Source organism: Drosophila hydei, unplaced genomic scaffold (genome assembly GCF_003285905.1).
Source record: "Drosophila hydei strain 15085-1641.00,03,60 unplaced genomic scaffold, DhydRS2 tig00000001-arrow-pilon, whole genome shotgun sequence".
NCBI classification, from domain to species: Eukaryota; Metazoa; Arthropoda; class Insecta; order Diptera; family Drosophilidae; genus Drosophila; species Drosophila hydei.
In genome coordinates, this window is record NW_022045643.1 from 14,824,495 (window position 1) to 14,841,023 (window position 16,529).

Consider the following 16,529-nt stretch of genomic DNA (forward strand, 5'->3'; position numbering starts at 1 on the left):
ATATATGATAATACAAATACTCATGTGCATAAACAAAAATTAAAAAAAGGACGCAACTTTGTTTCGAAATCTTAAGGTTAACAATCAGATATGAAATGTATACATAAAAATGGAAGGCACCTGTAAAAACATGGTGCGTGCGACGTACGTTCTAAACCGTGTTATAGTCGTTTATAGGCAATTTAAAATCTCATTAGGTATAGTATAGTACTGCATTATTGTTCAAGATATATATACTGGGCAGCCGTGCTTGACGTGTGACTAATTCAGATATAAATGTTTGATTTATAAATTACAGGCATGGCTGTTTAGATTAACTGACGTAGCTGCTGTGCAGCTGCCATATTAGATACGAATTTGGGTAGAATTGCTATTGCTAAAATGTTCTTTTTAGTTAATAATCTCGACATAGTTTGCCGGAAACAGTCCATAGGTTCCATCGGGGCCCAAGCCTTGCCACCATCCCTCGTCGATCTGATCAATGTGAGTTATAACATCGCCAGGATCAAATGTTATTTCTGACTCATCAGCTGCTTGATAGTCATACAAAGCCCGCGCGCGGAGTCCTAAGTCACCCAAGGTCTCCTGGCATATGAAGTCGTCCTCGTTGACCAGATCGGTAACTTATAGTTAACCAATACCAAGAAGGAAATAGAGTAACTGCATCGTATTAAACATAGCTCAAAATACTTACGTGTATTGCGCTCCAGCGTGCTTAAACCAGAAGTTTTAACCGACTGCGACTGCTGCACTGTAACAGAAACTTTGGTGCGCACCTCTTCCTCCTCCTTAAAAACGGTCGTGTCAGTCTCATTCGACGATGTTGTTTCGTCTGGCGACTGTGATTGCACCGAGTTTGTTTTACTGTGAGGCGACCGTTTGATGGTCGAAAACTGTTCACTCTCATGAGCTAATGGTAGGTCCTCAGGTTGCTGTACCTCCTCCTCAGTAATAGATGCAATAGAATTCACTTCGGCCACAACTGGCACTTCGGCCATGACAGCAGCTGCAGGTTCAATGGCAACTTGCATTTTAGGCGGTGCTGCAGACTGTTGAGGTAAAGGGATCGCTGTATCCTGCGGCTGGTTGTGATTAAACACATTTATACGTTGTGCAATAGAATTACGAGCAGGCTTCGCCGGCGGTTGTGTGTTTAGTCTTCAATATAAAATTGGTTTTAACGACAATTCAATGCTATGCAGTACAGTTGAATTCTGGTAACTTACTTAGACTGCAGCTGACCCTCACTAGTGTGCTTGGTGAACATGGCCTTGGCAGCACCCACTCGGGAGCCAATTAACTCACGTGCCTCCTGATTTCGAGCCTGACGCATACGTTCTGCATCGCTTAAGTTATTTGCAAAACTTGCACTGGTTTTCTCCGGACTCAATGGTTGTGGAGAGCTAAATATTATTTAAATTGCTAATTAGCCTGAACGGATATGCATTTATGAATGGATATTTACGTTTTTATGGGCACGTGCGCTGGCTGGAGTTTCGTCGTGCTTATGACAAGCTTCTCGCGTTCATTATGCTCTTTTTCTTCACGAGCGCGTTGCTCTTGCTCGAGCTTTAGAAGGTCTAATCGCTTTGCTTCCCTTTCAGCCCCAATGCGATTCTTCTCCTCTGCTTCCTCTTTTTTCCAGAAGTCCTGCATTACGGTAGCATTCAGCTCCTTAGTGGGAATGACACGCGTATAGTTTGTGCCCACGGGCGCTTTTTGCTCTTCCACTACGCCGCGCGGCTCTTTAAAGCTGTAAGCCGAGCTAACCGTACTTAACTTTTTAAGCAAACGGTCTAGATCAATGTCATCCTCGTTACGCGCATTAATTGTTAAATGAGCACCAGATAGAAATTTTCCAACGTCATGAATATGGTTGGCACATGTGCCCTTACGTATCACTGGAGCACCTTCACCCTATAGAAAAAGACGGCGAAGTTAGATAAGATAGCAAGTAAAAACGGATACCGAACACAATGACTCACCTGCCAGTTGATTAACAGGTATTTATTGAGGCCAGTCTTCGGATCTTCGATTTGCAAGAATGCGTACATTATTTTACCGCTATTTAGGTCTTCGGTTAACTCCTCCACGCCTCCTTCTCCTTTTCCAACTACCTTCAGTTCGTTCGTTTGGGCTTCATAGCCAAATAGTGCCCAATTGGTGTTGCTCTTGGCGCTAAGCACATCTTTCCAGGCATCGACAATTTCAGCACGATGCTTCTCAAAACTAATGGCCATTTTTCTGTGCGTCTCTTAGCGGTAATTAATGTGCGTAAGTCTTCGTTCCCTCGTCGGCGAAATAGTGCCAACGACCTTGAACAAAGCCGCAAAATCTGATAAAATGTTAGGTTCAAATATCCTGGCAGCTTTGCTCGCGTATAGATTTCTTGTTACTATCACCGAAAGCTTGGTAAATGCCAAAACCTCAAAATTTGTATTTTTCACTTAAATAATTTTAATTAATTGCAGATAGAATGCAGAATTCACAAATACTTTTGCATAGGTTTGTTGATGTATTATCGATTATGGCAACTGTTGTGCTTTGCGATAATTATGTACCGATTTATAACTCATTTTCCGATTAGTTTATGGCGACTTTAATTAATTATTAAAAGGGAATTTTTGTAATGTTTTAAGTGGTAGTTTAAATCTTTTCACCAGATTTATTGTTTAACAGTAAAAACAAAATAATGAGAAGAAATAATCCACTTATTATTTAATATGCCTCCAGAAGAGTCATTCCATGTGAATGGCAAAAATACTAGAAAATATCGTTACTTAAAAAATACTTGCACTCATAATTATCGCAACAGTTGCTATTCAAATTTAATATTAAATGTAATACTTTATTTTCTTACTGTTGCATTGTGCGAAAGGTTATTACAGCTTTTTAGCTTGCGTGATTGCATAGCCGTTTTCTAGTAAGTGTATTTTGCAAAGCCGTGGAGAATAAATCAACACCAAGCGAATAAAGATCGCGAATGATGACCCAAAGAACTGCAAAGACGTGTATTCAAAGAGGAAATCAGGTAACAAGGTGGCGAGGGAGACGCCATAAATTGTTTTCCTGATCACGACAACGAGCTTAGTTAATCTAGCCATTTCCGCCTGTTTGTCTGCCTGTGTGTTCGTCCGCCGGCCTGCCGAACGCGTCGTCTTCGCCCTATAAGAACTAGCGATCAATATTTGTTATTTTGTATGTTTTAAATAATCAATAACTATTGACGTATTAACCTCGACATTTAGTTAGTCTTCAAATTTTGCATTTGCATGTTAAACAATCGATTTTTAATATATATTGTATGCCATACGCCATAGGATATAATATAATTTTTACAATATCTCATTCCATTTGTCTACTATCGATAATACTACATTATCGATCATTTTATTTGGCTTGAAGGTTATGCTTAATGCAGACCAAACTCGACCACTGCAAATTGTGCATATGCGAGCGCATGGATGTTTGTGTTGATTCCTATGTATGTATATAAAAAATAAGATAACATTAGAGTGCCCCTCTTTACGGAAATCTTTAGTAAGAGGCGAAAGACTTATTCGGCAAATGAAGAGAAGCACGCTCTGTGCAGGCTTCAAGAGTATCTCCAAGAAATTGTTCACCATTTTCGTTGTGAATAACGATCTGAACTCCACGGCACCCATTATTACTACTTAATTGCAAATAAATTATTTAATAAATTAAAGTCTTGATGATTAATTTATTTGAAACTAATAAGAAAGCTCTAGTCGGATGGGCTCGACTAGCTGATACCTTAACCCCGTTCGATTTGTGTTTTAAAATATTTTCATCTAGCTTGTATCTAGCATAAAGAAAGCAAAACTGAGAAGATAATGAGAGCAGACCACCCCTACTAACACCGCCACTTCACCACGTGCTCCGTTGATCTGCCGATTCTATTGGAATATTTATCAGCTTAGTAAAAATAAAAACTCTTTCAAAAATATGCTTCCTATATTGAACCAAAATTTACAAAATATGGGGAAATTTGCAAACTGTATCCCAAATATATCAAAAATCACAATTGTATAAAATATCTATAAAACTAAGTACAAAACTTGGTGTTGAGATCTTAAACCGTACGACATATGCTTTAAAAATACAAATTTGGACTTTAGATCTTAAACTGTACGACATATACTTTAAAAATACAAAATTTGGACTTTAGATCTTAAACCGTACGACATATAATTTTAAAAATTAACTTCGATATTTTAATCGATAGTTATAAAATGGTAATACTTATAGATGGAACGATAAATAATTGAAATCTAGCTCTTTGAGGAGCTGAGATCGATGCGTCTTCGGACAACGGAATTATATCCTAATATCTAATTTTCAATGGGTTCAGGGTATAACAATACTGGAGTTGTTGAAACATCTGGGCAGCTTCCTATATCAAACAGATTTGATTAATCTACGGAGGTGGTTGACGCAGAATGTTCCGAAGCATTCTCCTGGATATATTTGAATTCGTAGTTACTGTCGATGGCTACAAAATAGGTCGGCAGCATGCCGATCCCCTTGACAAATGTCAACCCGCGGTAGTTACACAACAGACCAAATTTGCGCAGTATATTGGCCGTCTCCTCGGTCACTTGTATTTCCCCAGGGACGCCAGTGGAGTCCATCCGAGAGGCTACATTAACAGCATTTCCCCAAATATCGTAGTGTACCTGCGAGGCGCCCACCACCCCAGCCATCACCTCTCCACTAGATATCCCAACGCTCATATTGGCGTTAAATATCACACGATCAATTGGGAAGTTCTTATAATCATTGTTGCATACCCACAGCGTTCGCATCAGGTCTAATGCAAAGGTAGTTATCACAAATACCACCTCATCATTATTCTCGCTTTGGGCATTATTCTTTTCGAAGGACGCCAGCGAGCGACGTGCGCGGAGCACTGCAATAGAACAGACATATAGAAACATATAATAAGCCTTATAGCGTAGTGACTCACCCTCCTGGACAATAGAGTCGCTCCTATGGTGGTTTTCACTTATGAGCGACGAGAAGCGTATGTCCAACCCACAGGCTGCCATATATGTGCAGCCCACAATTTTGATCTTTTCTACTAGACTATCGTTTCTATAAAAATTCAACTAAACCAAAACATGAACACTTGGAAAATTCGATAGATGCTTTAAGATCTTACGATTCGGTCAAATTCGGAAATAATTTCATTGAGAATACGTAAGTTAGGCAAGGTCAACTCAAAGTCTTGTAGGGAAGCGAACATGACGCCCACCATTTTATAGTCCTCATAGTAAAGCTCGTCTTTGGATATTCGGGTCAGATAGACGTTTGCTGCATAAGCCAATAGGGAACAAGTTGATAAGCATAAGTAAACAAATAAACAACACTCCTACCAACATGAGCCGGTAAAATGTTATGCAGTAGAATAATTATAGACTGATCGGCTAAGCGGGCATCTTCCTGCTTCTTTAGCAGTTCTTCTCTCCATCTAAAGAAAGCATTCTCAATAGGCTTCAGGGTTTCGCACTTCTGGGCTTTTACTCACTTGTAATTGATTTTGTTATTAAACTCAGCCTGTCGTTCTTTGAAATATACCGTAAACATAGTCGATAGGATCATGAGGCAGTGAGCGATTTCAGGTTTCAAATAAGGATTGGTTGTCAAGCTAATGTGAACTAAGTACTCAAAATGATGAATCATAACGCTTAAATAGGTAATGCACACCAGAACGCTAACTATAATTCTCAAAACGAACGGAATGCGTGTAAATATTATGCTATTGGTTATTATAAGGCACACCATATAGGTGACTGACCACGGAGAGAAACACATTAAATTCTCCACCTCATAATGGTACAGCATGCTATCAATGTGCGCCAGTTGGAATTCTTCTTTGTTGCAATCACTCTAAACGAAATAAATATATAGTTATCAATATCAAGCGAGCGCCATCTGTTGCTACCCACCAGTATAATAGATATAATACAGCAGTACCCTGCCATGATTAACATATAGATGCATATGCGTTGAATGAGACTACGCTGCATATTTTCTCCGATTTTAATTACAGCGTTGCTGAAATTGGAGGGTTTTTGGTTGGTGCTGGAGTTCCACCAAATGCAGATCCTCTTGTACCAAGTTAAAATCAATAGCAGGGATAACGCTAACATCACAGGAATATTTATAAAATAAGACATCTCAACCTCGTCATGGTCATAGACAAGTTGCAGGTAGGAGAGGCCCATAAAGCAACACCAGGCTTGAAGTACACTGAACTTCAACATGTAGTCGGGCTGATGTATGTACTTATATTCTAGCCGAGGATCGCGAAAATGTAAGAGTAGCGTTTCAATTTCTAGATTGATGGAACTTGGCGATTCTCTGTGCTTGTTAGCACTAAACATTTCAAGGATGGCGTCTTTAATACTGTTCGGGTATACAGGAAAATCAGTTCGTAACACAGCTAACCAAAATAAACCCTTACCCTTTGGGACCAAGCGGCATTTTTTGCAACTCCTCATGTAACAATAGTTCAGCAGTACCTTCGCGAATCTCTTCTGTTGTGGAGACCGAAACCAAGGATTCGCGTTTATCCAATTCGAATTGGTTATTGTTTTCAATATCCACTATAAGGAATGTGATAATGTTGCACCTTTGAAGATAGGCATCATCACGCGCAGCCTTCGTTCCAGGATATGCTTGATACCGATTGTTCGTCATTTCGAGAGTTCTTTCGCTAACATGAATTTGACCAGGCATTCCGGTCGCCTCCAACCGGTTCGCTATTAATACATCAGTACCTAATAGTGATGATAATAAAAAAGAATAAAATATAAAATATGAACCAAATACAACGAGTGATCGATCCCAATTTCTGCTTACCCCAAATGTCATATTGCAGTTTCGCTGCCCCAAGAACTCCCGCAAACACACATCCCGAATGCACTCCAACACGTATGTCTATGTCAATCTTTACCACGGCTCTAAATGAAGGTAAAGTAGATAGATAGCTGCATACTGAATGGGTTGAAATTATGCTCAGTACCTACCGCATTTCGCGAATAATGTCGATCATACAGAGTCCCAGGTTGACGCAGCATTTGGCATGAAAGGGATCTGGTTTTGTCAAGCCCGCCACACAGTAGTAGCAGTCGCCCAAGAACTTGATTCGTTGCACCGAATAGCGAAAGGCAGCATTGTCAAATCTGGCATACAACTCGTGCAACAGAGTGACCAGCTTCTTAACTGATAGAGTTGTGGTCAAGTGGGTGTAGTTAACAATATCTGCATACAGAATACTGACATCGGGATGCATTTGAATGGCTATAATAAAACCTCTTCTATTGCAATCGAGGATATCGTGATGCTTCTGCGAGAGCTTGATCCGATTTCGAATTTCCTCTTGAATAGGCTGAGCAATTTGAGGCGGTAATATGCTATGAAGTAAAATCCTTTCCTTCGCACGAGCGCTCCTTAGCGCAATATCCTCCATCACGTATTGATGTCGATCGAGGAACGAGGCGCGGCCAACAATCTCGCGCATTAATCGAAATCCGGTACCGATCACATTCAATCCAATATAATTGCTCAAAACTACAATAGCTTGGGTAAAATGTGTCACATTGCCTAATCGGTAATGATACTTAGTATCTAGATAGAACACAAAGTAGCCAGCGTACATCGAAGACACAAGAACTGCTAGCCCCATCGCAGGAAATAGGTAAGGAATAGGAAAGAAAATATAGATCATAAGTATAACATATATGTCATACACGGGCGTCAAAACCCATTGATGGGCATGCAAATGGTAATAATTAATCATTAGATCTGCAAAGAAATATATATTATATGATAATAAAAGCATGGAGCGAATACTTCCTACCAACGAAAACTATCATCATTGCGACAATCCCCGATGTTACGTACGTCAACCACTTAAGTGTGGCTATACTTTTTACCTTCACATTGGTCCACATTACTGCAATAGCGACCACAGTCGATAACGTATAGCAGCTGACATCAATGTATATTAGGTCCAGCTGCTGTGTAGGCCGATAGATCAGCTATAGCGATGCTTTTAAGTAGTTCAACAATTCATATTCACCGCGCATGTTGCCAACAAGAGACTGCAATGAAGTATCATGAAAAACAAATGCAACACCTGAAACACGCTTATGTAGTTGACGGAAATACGGAACTGGTGCTCATCGAATTCTTCTTCTATGCCCACCTCTTTACACTTCTCCTGAAAAGCTTAGAATTAATAGTATTCCGCAGATAGATAGATACGATGGCACGATACCCTTAGAAAATCGTAGTTCCATTTCAATTCGTTCGTATAATTTAATTTGTATGTCATGTTTCAAAGCTGCCTACATATGAAATACTGTTATGAAAACTCTTCACAATCAAGAAAGGAATTGTTATCAAAAACTGACTGATTTTGACTTCTTGACTCGGTCGTTAACTGGCACATTTACTTTATAGCTTTCAAGCAAATACTTGGTTTGTCATTGTTCTCCAACATCACCAGAATCAAATGCTTCTTTGATGTGCTCCACAGTAAACTTCATCTTTAAAGGAACCAGTTGCCAGTCTCATGGCACTCAGCCAGTCATCTAACAATCTATCTCACATGTCTAAATGAATTTTGAACTCCTACAATTTGTAATGCTCTTCGAATTAGCCAAAAAAATGAAAACTTCCCAACTTTATCCTTATATTTTTTTGTATCTGATTAATAAAAGTTACAATACTGATAGCATAAGCTTAAGCGACATAGGGGATTGCAAAGCGTTCTGAAGTGACGATTTTTGTAGAAAAGGACACGAAGTTGTGACTGCCGTGAGAGAAGTGCCAAAAATCCAGCTACCCATTTGTCAGATATGAAACGAGAAGCCACAATTTCAGTTAAATATGGACATAGAAGCCCATTGAGTTTAAAGCTTGTGATGGGAGATTCTAACGGGGATGTGTGAAGGCGTAGATAACTGTTACTGTTACTCTTGTACTGCCTGTGTTAATTACACCTCACCAAAATGCAGCTCGGCGCAGGACTCGGGGTATCTTCAAGTCGGACCCACCAGACCTGAGCAGTAATACATGTACTCATACTCATGTATTCAACATATACTCGTGTGGACCAGCTTCGAATAAGGTGTTCAAATTTTCCTGATACGCATATAGGGGGCGTGGCAAATCGGGAAATACTATTAATGAAAGTGCAAGAGACTTGAAATTTTAAATACTTACTTTTGCGGGCAACCCGCCAGTAAAAGATGCAGATTATATACATATCTATGCACATACGGAATTACTATTACTATATAGATGCGCCTTGGGGCATATCGGGCATATGGTCATATCGAAAATAGCCTGAAATTTCCAGAGTTTTGGAACATTACTGTAGGCTCTGTCTAGGCGTTGATCAACAATGATGTGTCCACGTCCACTGGAGTCGTGGCAAATCAGAAAACACCAGATATCAGGCTGTGTTTGTTCCGAGAATGAGTGTGCCTATGCCCTAGGTATAGCGCCCGACCGCGACGTTCTTACTAGCCTCAGCGCTACGAAACCTAAGAAATGTACTGAATAAACATAAAACTCAGGAGCACATCAAAGACTCAATTGTCAACTTGGTCGCAACTTCTGCATCATCTACTCCATGATAATTGTGCCATTGTTTCAGAATATATCTTATTTATGTACGCAGGCTAAAAACATGAAATGCAAATTAAAATACGCCAACGAACTAAAATGGGACTACCAGTTTTTGAAGGTATCGGAGGATGGCCGCAAGTCTATCAGTAGCTATGACTAATTCGAACTTTTTCAGAAAAAGTGTAAGGAGGTGGGCATAGAAGAACAATTCATTGAGCACCAGTTGCGTCTACGGTCCAACTATGTGGTCGTGTTTCATGTGCTGCATATTTTTTCCACACTTTTACACTGCAGTCTGCTGCTGACCAAGTGCATGGTGAGTTGAGGCACATGAATTTATAGAATGAATTACTAAAGCTACAGTTATTTTGCTTGCCCACACAGCACCTGAGTTTAATATACATTGATGTCGGCTGCTATACGACATCAGCTGTTCTCGTTATTGCAGTAATGTGGCCCAATATAAAGGTGAAATATATGATGAAATATAAGTGGTTGCCTGTCATGACGTCCACGACTGCTGCGTTGATTATTGCTTCCGTAGGTAAGTGTTCTCGTTGCTTTTCATTGGATCAGTCGTATACCCTGAATCCACTTAAAAATTGAGCTCAGGACGTGGAATTAAGTTGATCGAAGCATGTCCATCTGTCCGTCATCCGTGTGAACGGGGCGATCTCGATAGCCCCTTACCCTGTATACCGTACTTATCACGAGACTATAATTGTTTTCCGATAACTCATCCCTTTGCTTCATTATCTATACAAATAGAGAATCTGATTTGGTTTTTAAGCGTAGATTTCATACCACGAAATGGAAAATATCCAATTTTGGATACTTAAAAAAATTAACTTATTTGAAATACTAGAGACCTGCGATGTTGCTATATATAATGTGAGGTATATCAATAGAGGACAAACGTAATTTAGTCGTTAAGGATCTCAATGACGTTTTAAGGATCAAATATGTGTCGCAAGTTTCTAGCTGTTGTAGATTCAGAGATAGCGCTTTCATACATTCGGATCGAGAACAAATTTTGACAAAAGAAAATCGGATAATTTGTTTATTTAGTTTTTATATCCTGATCCCATTGAAAATGGGAAATCAGGGTATAACGGTTTTGTGCAAATGTATGTAACAGCCAGAAGGAGGCGTGGCAGACCCCATAAATTATATATATTCTTGATCAGGACGACAAGCCGAGTCGATGGAGCCCTGTCCGTCTGTCCGTATGTGTGAATGCGTGGATCTCTGCATCTGTATGAGCTAGAGACTTGAAATTTTTTTATATTTTTAAATTTTTGTAGGTCCGTGTATAGCACGCGCATATCGAGTTTGTTTCAAATATTCGATAACTATTCGCATTTAATTATTATCGAATTAAAATGCAGTTATTAAATTATATCTCGGACGTCTTAAGAGCTAGCTTGTATTTAGTTTTATTTTATATTTTATGCCATTTTGATTTTTTTTGGATTTTGGATACCGGCTCCAAATTTCCCCAAATACTTAAAATTTAAGTTTAGTTGGAAATATGGCCATTATGTGACGGCGTTTGCATCTCTTCCAAGCCAATAGAATATGTAGATCATATGCTGAAAATTTCATTAAAATTCATTAAGTAAAACAGAAGTTATTAAACAAAACGTTTAGCCAATTTGCAAAAGCACATGTCAGCAGCGCCACGCGCACACCTTTTTCCTATGCGTGTGCACACATACGTACAAATGTGTGTATTCCTTTCTATGCGAAGAATCGAAATTTCACTTGAATTGTGCTGAATTCGTAGCTGATACTTAACTTCAAATTTGCAACTGCTTCTGCAACTGCAACTTCAAAGTAAGCAATGCAGTGTCTGCGTGGGTAGAGACGGCGTCCGTTAGCGGTTGGTCTCTGGTTCAAGTCTCGCGGCAATGAGGCACTTTTTATTGATATATTTTATTTTTTTAAATGTGTTGGTGGAGCTGTTGCGCGTTGCGTAAAAAGTTTGTGTTCGAATCTTGGTGTGGTAATGCCAGTTTTTATTTGTATTTATTTTATTTGTTGTACGGCAAATATTAAAAAACGAAGATAGGACTGGGATCAGGGTATCTTCTAGTCAGGCACCCCGACTAGAGTTTTCTTACTTGTTTATTTTAATTTTTATTTATATATATAAATATATATTTTACAAAATACATAATGCATATTCTATAAATATATAAATTATATTTTTACAGATATGTTGCTTAATTATTATCATGTTGTTGTGAATAATTGGATATTGGGATCATTCTATGACACCTACATAGTACTAATGATCTATATGTTTTTCCCTGTTACCTCTATCTCACTAGCGCTGGGGTTGGCATCTTTTCTCTCATTAGTATACATTATGTATAATGTATTATATTTAGGCACGTTGAATATGGGTGATAACGTTCGATTTTACGAAGTTATCCAACTTTTATTCTATTATATTTCCCTAAATATGATGTGCACCATTTTTCTGGTAATGCGCGAGATTGTTGTCCGCGCCTCGTTCCTTGATCGACATCAATACGTGATGGAGGATATTGCGCTAAGGAGGGCTCGTGCGAGGGAAAGGGTATTACTTCATAGCATATTACCACGCCAAATAGCTCGGCCTATTCAAGATGATATTCGAAACCGGATAAAGTTCTCTCAGAAGCATCACAATAAGCCCATTCCCAATAAAAGAAATCGGATTATCGCCATTCAAATGCATCCCGATGTCAGTATTCTGTATGCAGATATTGTTAACTACACCCACTTGACCACAACTCTATCAGTTAAGAAGCTGGTCACTCTGTTGCACGAGTTGTATGCCAGATTTGACAATGCTGCCTTTCGCTATTCGGTGCAACGAATCAAGTTCTTGGGCGACTGCTACTACTGTGTGGCGGGCTTGACAAAACCAGATCCCTTTCATGCCAAATGCTGCGTCAACCTGGGACTCTGTATGATCGACATTATTCGCGAAATGCGGTAGGTACTGAGCATAATTTCAACCCATTCAGTTTGCAGCTATCTATCTACTTTACCTTCATTTAGAGCCGTGGTAAAGATTGACATAGACATACGTGTTGGAGTGCATTCGGGATGTGTGTTTGCGGGAGTTCTTGGGGCAGCGAAACTGCAATATGACATTTGGGGTAAGCAGAAATTGAGATCGATCACTCGTTGCATTTGGTTCATATTTTATTCTTTTTTATTTTATTCATATTTTATTCTTCACTATTAGGTACTGATGTATTAATAGCGAACCGGTTGGAGGCGACCGGAATGCCTGGTCAAATTCATGTTAGCGAAAGAACTCTCAAAATGATTGGAGATTCGTATGAAGTATCTCCGGGAACTGAAGTCGCCCGTAAAGATCCTTATTTTCTGAAGTACAATATTATCACTCACATCATAAGTAAAATGAATGAGACAGAAAATTACAGTGACTTGAAAGAAGTATCCAAAGATTCATTATCTGTGACAAGCCGAAATAATGATGATCCTGAGCTATCAGTAAATGAAGAATTAGCAAAAATTCCGCTTGGTCCCTCAGGGTAAGAGGTATTATTTGGTTAACTGTATTACGAAATAATCTTTTTTCTGTGTACCCAAACAGAATCTCAACTTTATTTAAGAAAATTGTTAGCTTAGGAACTTATAAAGAACCGAAGCATTCAGAAATCGGAGCTTTTCTCTTACATTTTCGTGATCCTCCGCTGGAATATAAATATTTAAACCAACCTGATTATATGCTGAAGTACAGTGTACTCCTAGGTTGGTTCTGCGCAGTGAGCCTGGTATATATGCAACTTGCAAATAACAAATGGAGCCGCAACAATTCGCGTATTTTCGAGATAGTCACGATATTTACCTTATCAATGCTACTCTTTTTAACTTGGTATAAGAAGATCTGCTTCTGGCGTTATTCTAAGGAATCTCACCTTTACTCCAATCTCAGTTGCTCCCTATTTCAAATAGCAGACTTTTTACAGCACAATCTCATCATGAGAATCTGTGTCTATATGTACTTCTTATTGACGTACATTCTTATTGTAGCTGCTATACTGGTGGGTAACTATCGATCCTGGCTGGATAACAGTGGACTACTATCGCTTTTCTTTGTAGAATGATTGTGATCAGGACATGTACCAATTAGCGCTTATAGAGAGTTTACTGTACCGATATGAGGTGAATAATAACCTATGCTTCCATCCGTGGCAACTCTCCACTATGGTGTGCCTCATCCTGATCCTGAGTATTATATTTACGCGCATTCCTTTCGTTATGAAAATCATTGTTAGCTTATTAGTAACCGTCAGCTATTTGAGCGTCTCCTTTTATCAATATGACAGCGTATTCCTTGCTAGCACGCCAACCAATCCGTTTTTTCCAACCAAATACGGACACTTCATTTTGATTGTAACAACTTTGCTTATTATGTATGCCAAGGAGCGGCAGGCTGAGTTTAATAACAAAATCAATTACAGGTGAGTAGGAATCAAATCGGAAAACCGGCCGCCTTTTGAAAATGTTTTATTTAGATGGAGTGAAGAGCTGAAAAGAAAACAGGATGAAGCCCGCATAACCAATCAGTCTATAACTATTCTGCTACATAACATTTTACCGGCCCATGTTGGTAGGCGTGTTGATTACTTGATATGCAATAATAATACTTAAGAGCATTATCTCTATTGGTTTATGCAGTCAACGTCTATCTGACATCGGTAGCCAAGCACGAGCTCTACTATGAAAACTACGAAATGGTGGCGGTCATGTTCGCATCGCTTAAAAACTTTGAGTTGACGTTGTCCAATTTGGGTGTTCTCAACGAGATTGTCTTCGAATTTGACCAAATCGTAAGAGCAGTAAAATGCCTTTCTAATCCTCAAGATCTTATTTTCCTACTGTAGTTGTCCTATTATAGAGATGATAATATAGTTGAAAAGATCAAAATTGTTGGCAGCACATATATGGCAGCCTGCGGGTTGAATGTACAGAATTCCTCGCTCATCAATGTACACTCTGAGACGTACGATTCTGTTATCCGAGAGCGTAAGTGGCTAGGCTAATAGGTCTATTAATAATATACATATTTTTGTATTACAGTCATGAAGGCACGTCGCTCGTTGGAAACGTACAGAAAGGGTAATTATTCAATTGCCGAGAAAAGGGAGGAGGTGGTCTTGGTGCTAACCACATTTGCATTGGACCTAATGAGAACGCTTTGGGTGTGCAACAATAATTACCAGAACGTTTCAATCGATCATGGTGTATTTAATGCCGACATGAGCATTGGAATATCCAGTGGAGAGGTGATGGCCGGGGTGGTGGGCGCCTCGCAGGTACACTACGATATTTGGGGCAACGCTGTGAACTTGGCCTCGCGAATGGACTCCACCGGCGTCGCTGGAGAAATACAAGTAACCAAAGAAACGGCCCTTATACTATTCAAATATGGGATAGAATGTAATTACCGCGGCATGACCTTCGTCAAGGGCCGAGGCAATCTGCCGACCTATTTCGTAGGCATCAGCAATCACTTCGAATTCCTGTACTTAAAGGATAGGATTGCGGCAACGTTTAGTTCAGAGTCAAACGTTAGTGATGTTTAGTAGTGTTATCAGATAGGGAAAATCAAGTACTAAAGTATTGTCGTCTAAGCTAGCAGTCAATATAAGTTCCAGCAGGCGTCCAATGTTTGTATATATAGATTTCTAATTCAAATTGTAGAGTGTTTAAAGCAGCGCACCTGTCTCGAAACTAATGACTCCAAATTTGACGTACCTGCTGTCGCCATCAAGTTCTTAAATCATTAAGTTGTTTACTAAGTTGATGGCTACGGCTACGGCGTTATGTATTAGAGATAAATACACTACAAGAAATGAAAAAACTGTCGAACGATTGCATAAATTGAATCATAAATAAGGATTAGAATGAAACCCACAGGAGCGGGCGAATGGGAGCCCATTTATTTAATTATTATTTAATGGGAAATTGATCGATTGTGGTAGATGGTTATCTGGCATCTTGGAAACGGATAACATGAAATAACATTGTTCACTGTTCGCTTTAGCTAAGGTGTGACCCATCGAACGAATCCCAGATATTCTTAATACAGATATAATTAGCCCAAGTTCCTCAACTTATTCCTTGCATCTACAGACATGAGTAAGCTCTTTTAAGAGCAACAATTGAAGACATTAATAGTTTTACTTGAACTGCTATAGATGACGGATGTGCTACGCTTGTCATAAGTATCATTTTGTCTTTGCTGTAAGACAGCTAGTCTGTTGTCCTTCATTCCGGCACACAGAAAACAGCCGACTCTAGTATAAACCATGATTTAAATAAGCAAATTTGTTGTAATAAAAGAGTGAACATCTACATCAAATTTTTAGCAAATAAATCGGGATCGCCCATTTAATTTAATTTTTCTACATGCAGCTATTGCAGTATTACCCAATGACTTTATCAAGCATCCTTTTTCATTGGCATCGAAAATTCTCCTTCGGTGTCCAATCACCAATGATTGAAGCAGCTCTGGATCTTATGAAATGCTACTGTATAGCCCTTACTTTAATATAAATTTATAAATAAATGTAATGCTCGTTACTGAAGCGTAGATTCAGTTGAAAGTGCGAAAAGCGGCTTACAACATGCAGAAGGCAAACCATTCCAGTGGCGACCCAAAAGGAGAAACTATTAGAAAGCGGGAACCATGTAGTTTGCAAGTGATCTAAGGGAAAGTTACGCGGAGTTTTCGAGTCCGACTTGGGTAAGGAAAATGAGTTACAGGTCAATGGAGTCGTCTTTCTCGATACTTCGTTATTAAGCAGTAAACAAGAGTGCTTTAGTCAGGACTGCCC

General features: G+C 39.2%; 3 protein-coding genes and 1 non-coding gene across 5 annotated transcripts; 1 reads left to right on the top strand and 3 right to left on the bottom strand.

Moving 5' to 3' along the window:
- Positions 1-12: 12 nt before the first annotated feature.
- On the bottom strand, positions 13-2,515 carry LOC111604290 (drebrin-like protein). Its single transcript, XM_023322308.2, has 5 exons — positions 1,986-2,515; positions 1,466-1,917; positions 1,227-1,403; positions 695-1,158; positions 13-623 (listed from the first exon to the last, which is right to left on the bottom strand). The coding sequence occupies exons 1-5, from the start codon at positions 2,238-2,240 to the stop codon at positions 391-393; spliced, it is 1,581 nt and encodes a 526-aa protein (XP_023178076.1). The 5' UTR covers positions 2,241-2,515; the 3' UTR covers positions 13-390.
- Positions 2,516-3,475: 960 nt separating this feature from the next.
- Positions 3,476-3,585, bottom strand: LOC111604333. Its single transcript, XR_002751741.1, has one exon. It is a non-coding gene; the product is annotated as a U5 spliceosomal RNA (small nuclear RNA).
- Positions 3,586-4,276: 691 nt separating this feature from the next.
- Positions 4,277-8,594, bottom strand: LOC111604321 (adenylyl cyclase X E-like). 2 transcript variants are annotated; one of them, XM_023322375.2, is made up of 12 exons: positions 8,306-8,579; positions 8,108-8,248; positions 7,886-8,045; positions 7,053-7,830; positions 6,886-6,986; positions 6,488-6,803; positions 5,970-6,429; positions 5,549-5,910; positions 5,397-5,491; positions 5,183-5,334; positions 4,988-5,129; positions 4,277-4,930 (listed from the first exon to the last, which is right to left on the bottom strand). In XM_023322375.2, exons 1-12 carry the CDS (start codon positions 8,360-8,362, stop codon positions 4,434-4,436), a joined length of 3,261 nt encoding a protein of 1,086 aa, XP_023178143.2. In that variant the 5' UTR covers positions 8,363-8,579; the 3' UTR covers positions 4,277-4,433. The 2 variants fall into 2 exon arrangements, with proteins under 2 accessions (XP_023178143.2, XP_023178144.2); XM_023322376.2 differs by lacking the exons at positions 4,277-4,930; positions 4,988-5,129 and having other exon boundaries at positions 5,251-5,334; positions 5,401-5,491; positions 8,306-8,594.
- Positions 8,595-9,635: 1,041 nt separating this feature from the next.
- LOC111604318 (adenylyl cyclase X E-like) lies at positions 9,636-16,076 on the top strand. The gene is made up of 12 exons (XM_030225123.1): positions 9,636-9,781; positions 9,839-9,979; positions 10,048-10,207; positions 11,997-12,648; positions 12,715-12,815; positions 12,905-13,217; positions 13,280-13,730; positions 13,789-14,150; positions 14,205-14,299; positions 14,368-14,519; positions 14,574-14,715; positions 14,770-16,076. Exons 1-12 carry the CDS (start codon positions 9,668-9,670, stop codon positions 15,273-15,275), a joined length of 3,189 nt encoding a protein of 1,062 aa, XP_030080983.1. The 5' UTR covers positions 9,636-9,667; the 3' UTR covers positions 15,276-16,076.
- Positions 16,077-16,529: the final 453 nt, after the last annotated feature.

Bases quoted from the DNA above. Each gene is read 5' to 3' on its own strand.
- LOC111604290 (XM_023322308.2), bottom strand. From the start codon at position 2,240: ATGGCCATTAGTTTTGAGAAGCATCGTGCTGAAATTGTCGATGCCTGG. The intron at 1,918-1,985 runs GTGAGTCATTGT...CTTTTTCTATAG, and splicing joins ACCTGTTAATCAACTGGCAG to GGTGAAGGTGCTCCAGTGAT. The intron at 1,159-1,226 runs GTAAGTTACCAG...TTTATATTGAAG, and splicing joins GAGGGTCAGCTGCAGTCTAA to ACTAAACACACAACCGCCGG.
- LOC111604321 (XM_023322375.2), bottom strand. From the start codon at position 8,362: ATGACATACAAATTAAATTATACGAACGAATTGAAATGGAACTACGAT. The intron at 5,911-5,969 runs GTGGGTAGCAAC...TATTTCGTTTAG, and splicing joins GTATTATATCTATTATACTG to AGTGATTGCAACAAAGAAGA. The intron at 5,335-5,396 runs GTAGGAGTGTTG...TGGCTTATGCAG, and splicing joins CATTTTACCGGCTCATGTTG to CAAACGTCTATCTGACCCGA.
- LOC111604318 (XM_030225123.1), top strand. From the start codon at position 9,668: ATGATAATTGTGCCATTGTTTCAGAATATATCTTATTTATGTACGCAG. The intron at 14,520-14,573 runs GTAAGAGCAGTA...TTCCTACTGTAG, and splicing joins TCTTCGAATTTGACCAAATC to TTGTCCTATTATAGAGATGA. The intron at 14,716-14,769 runs GTAAGTGGCTAG...TTTGTATTACAG, and splicing joins CGATTCTGTTATCCGAGAGC to TCATGAAGGCACGTCGCTCG.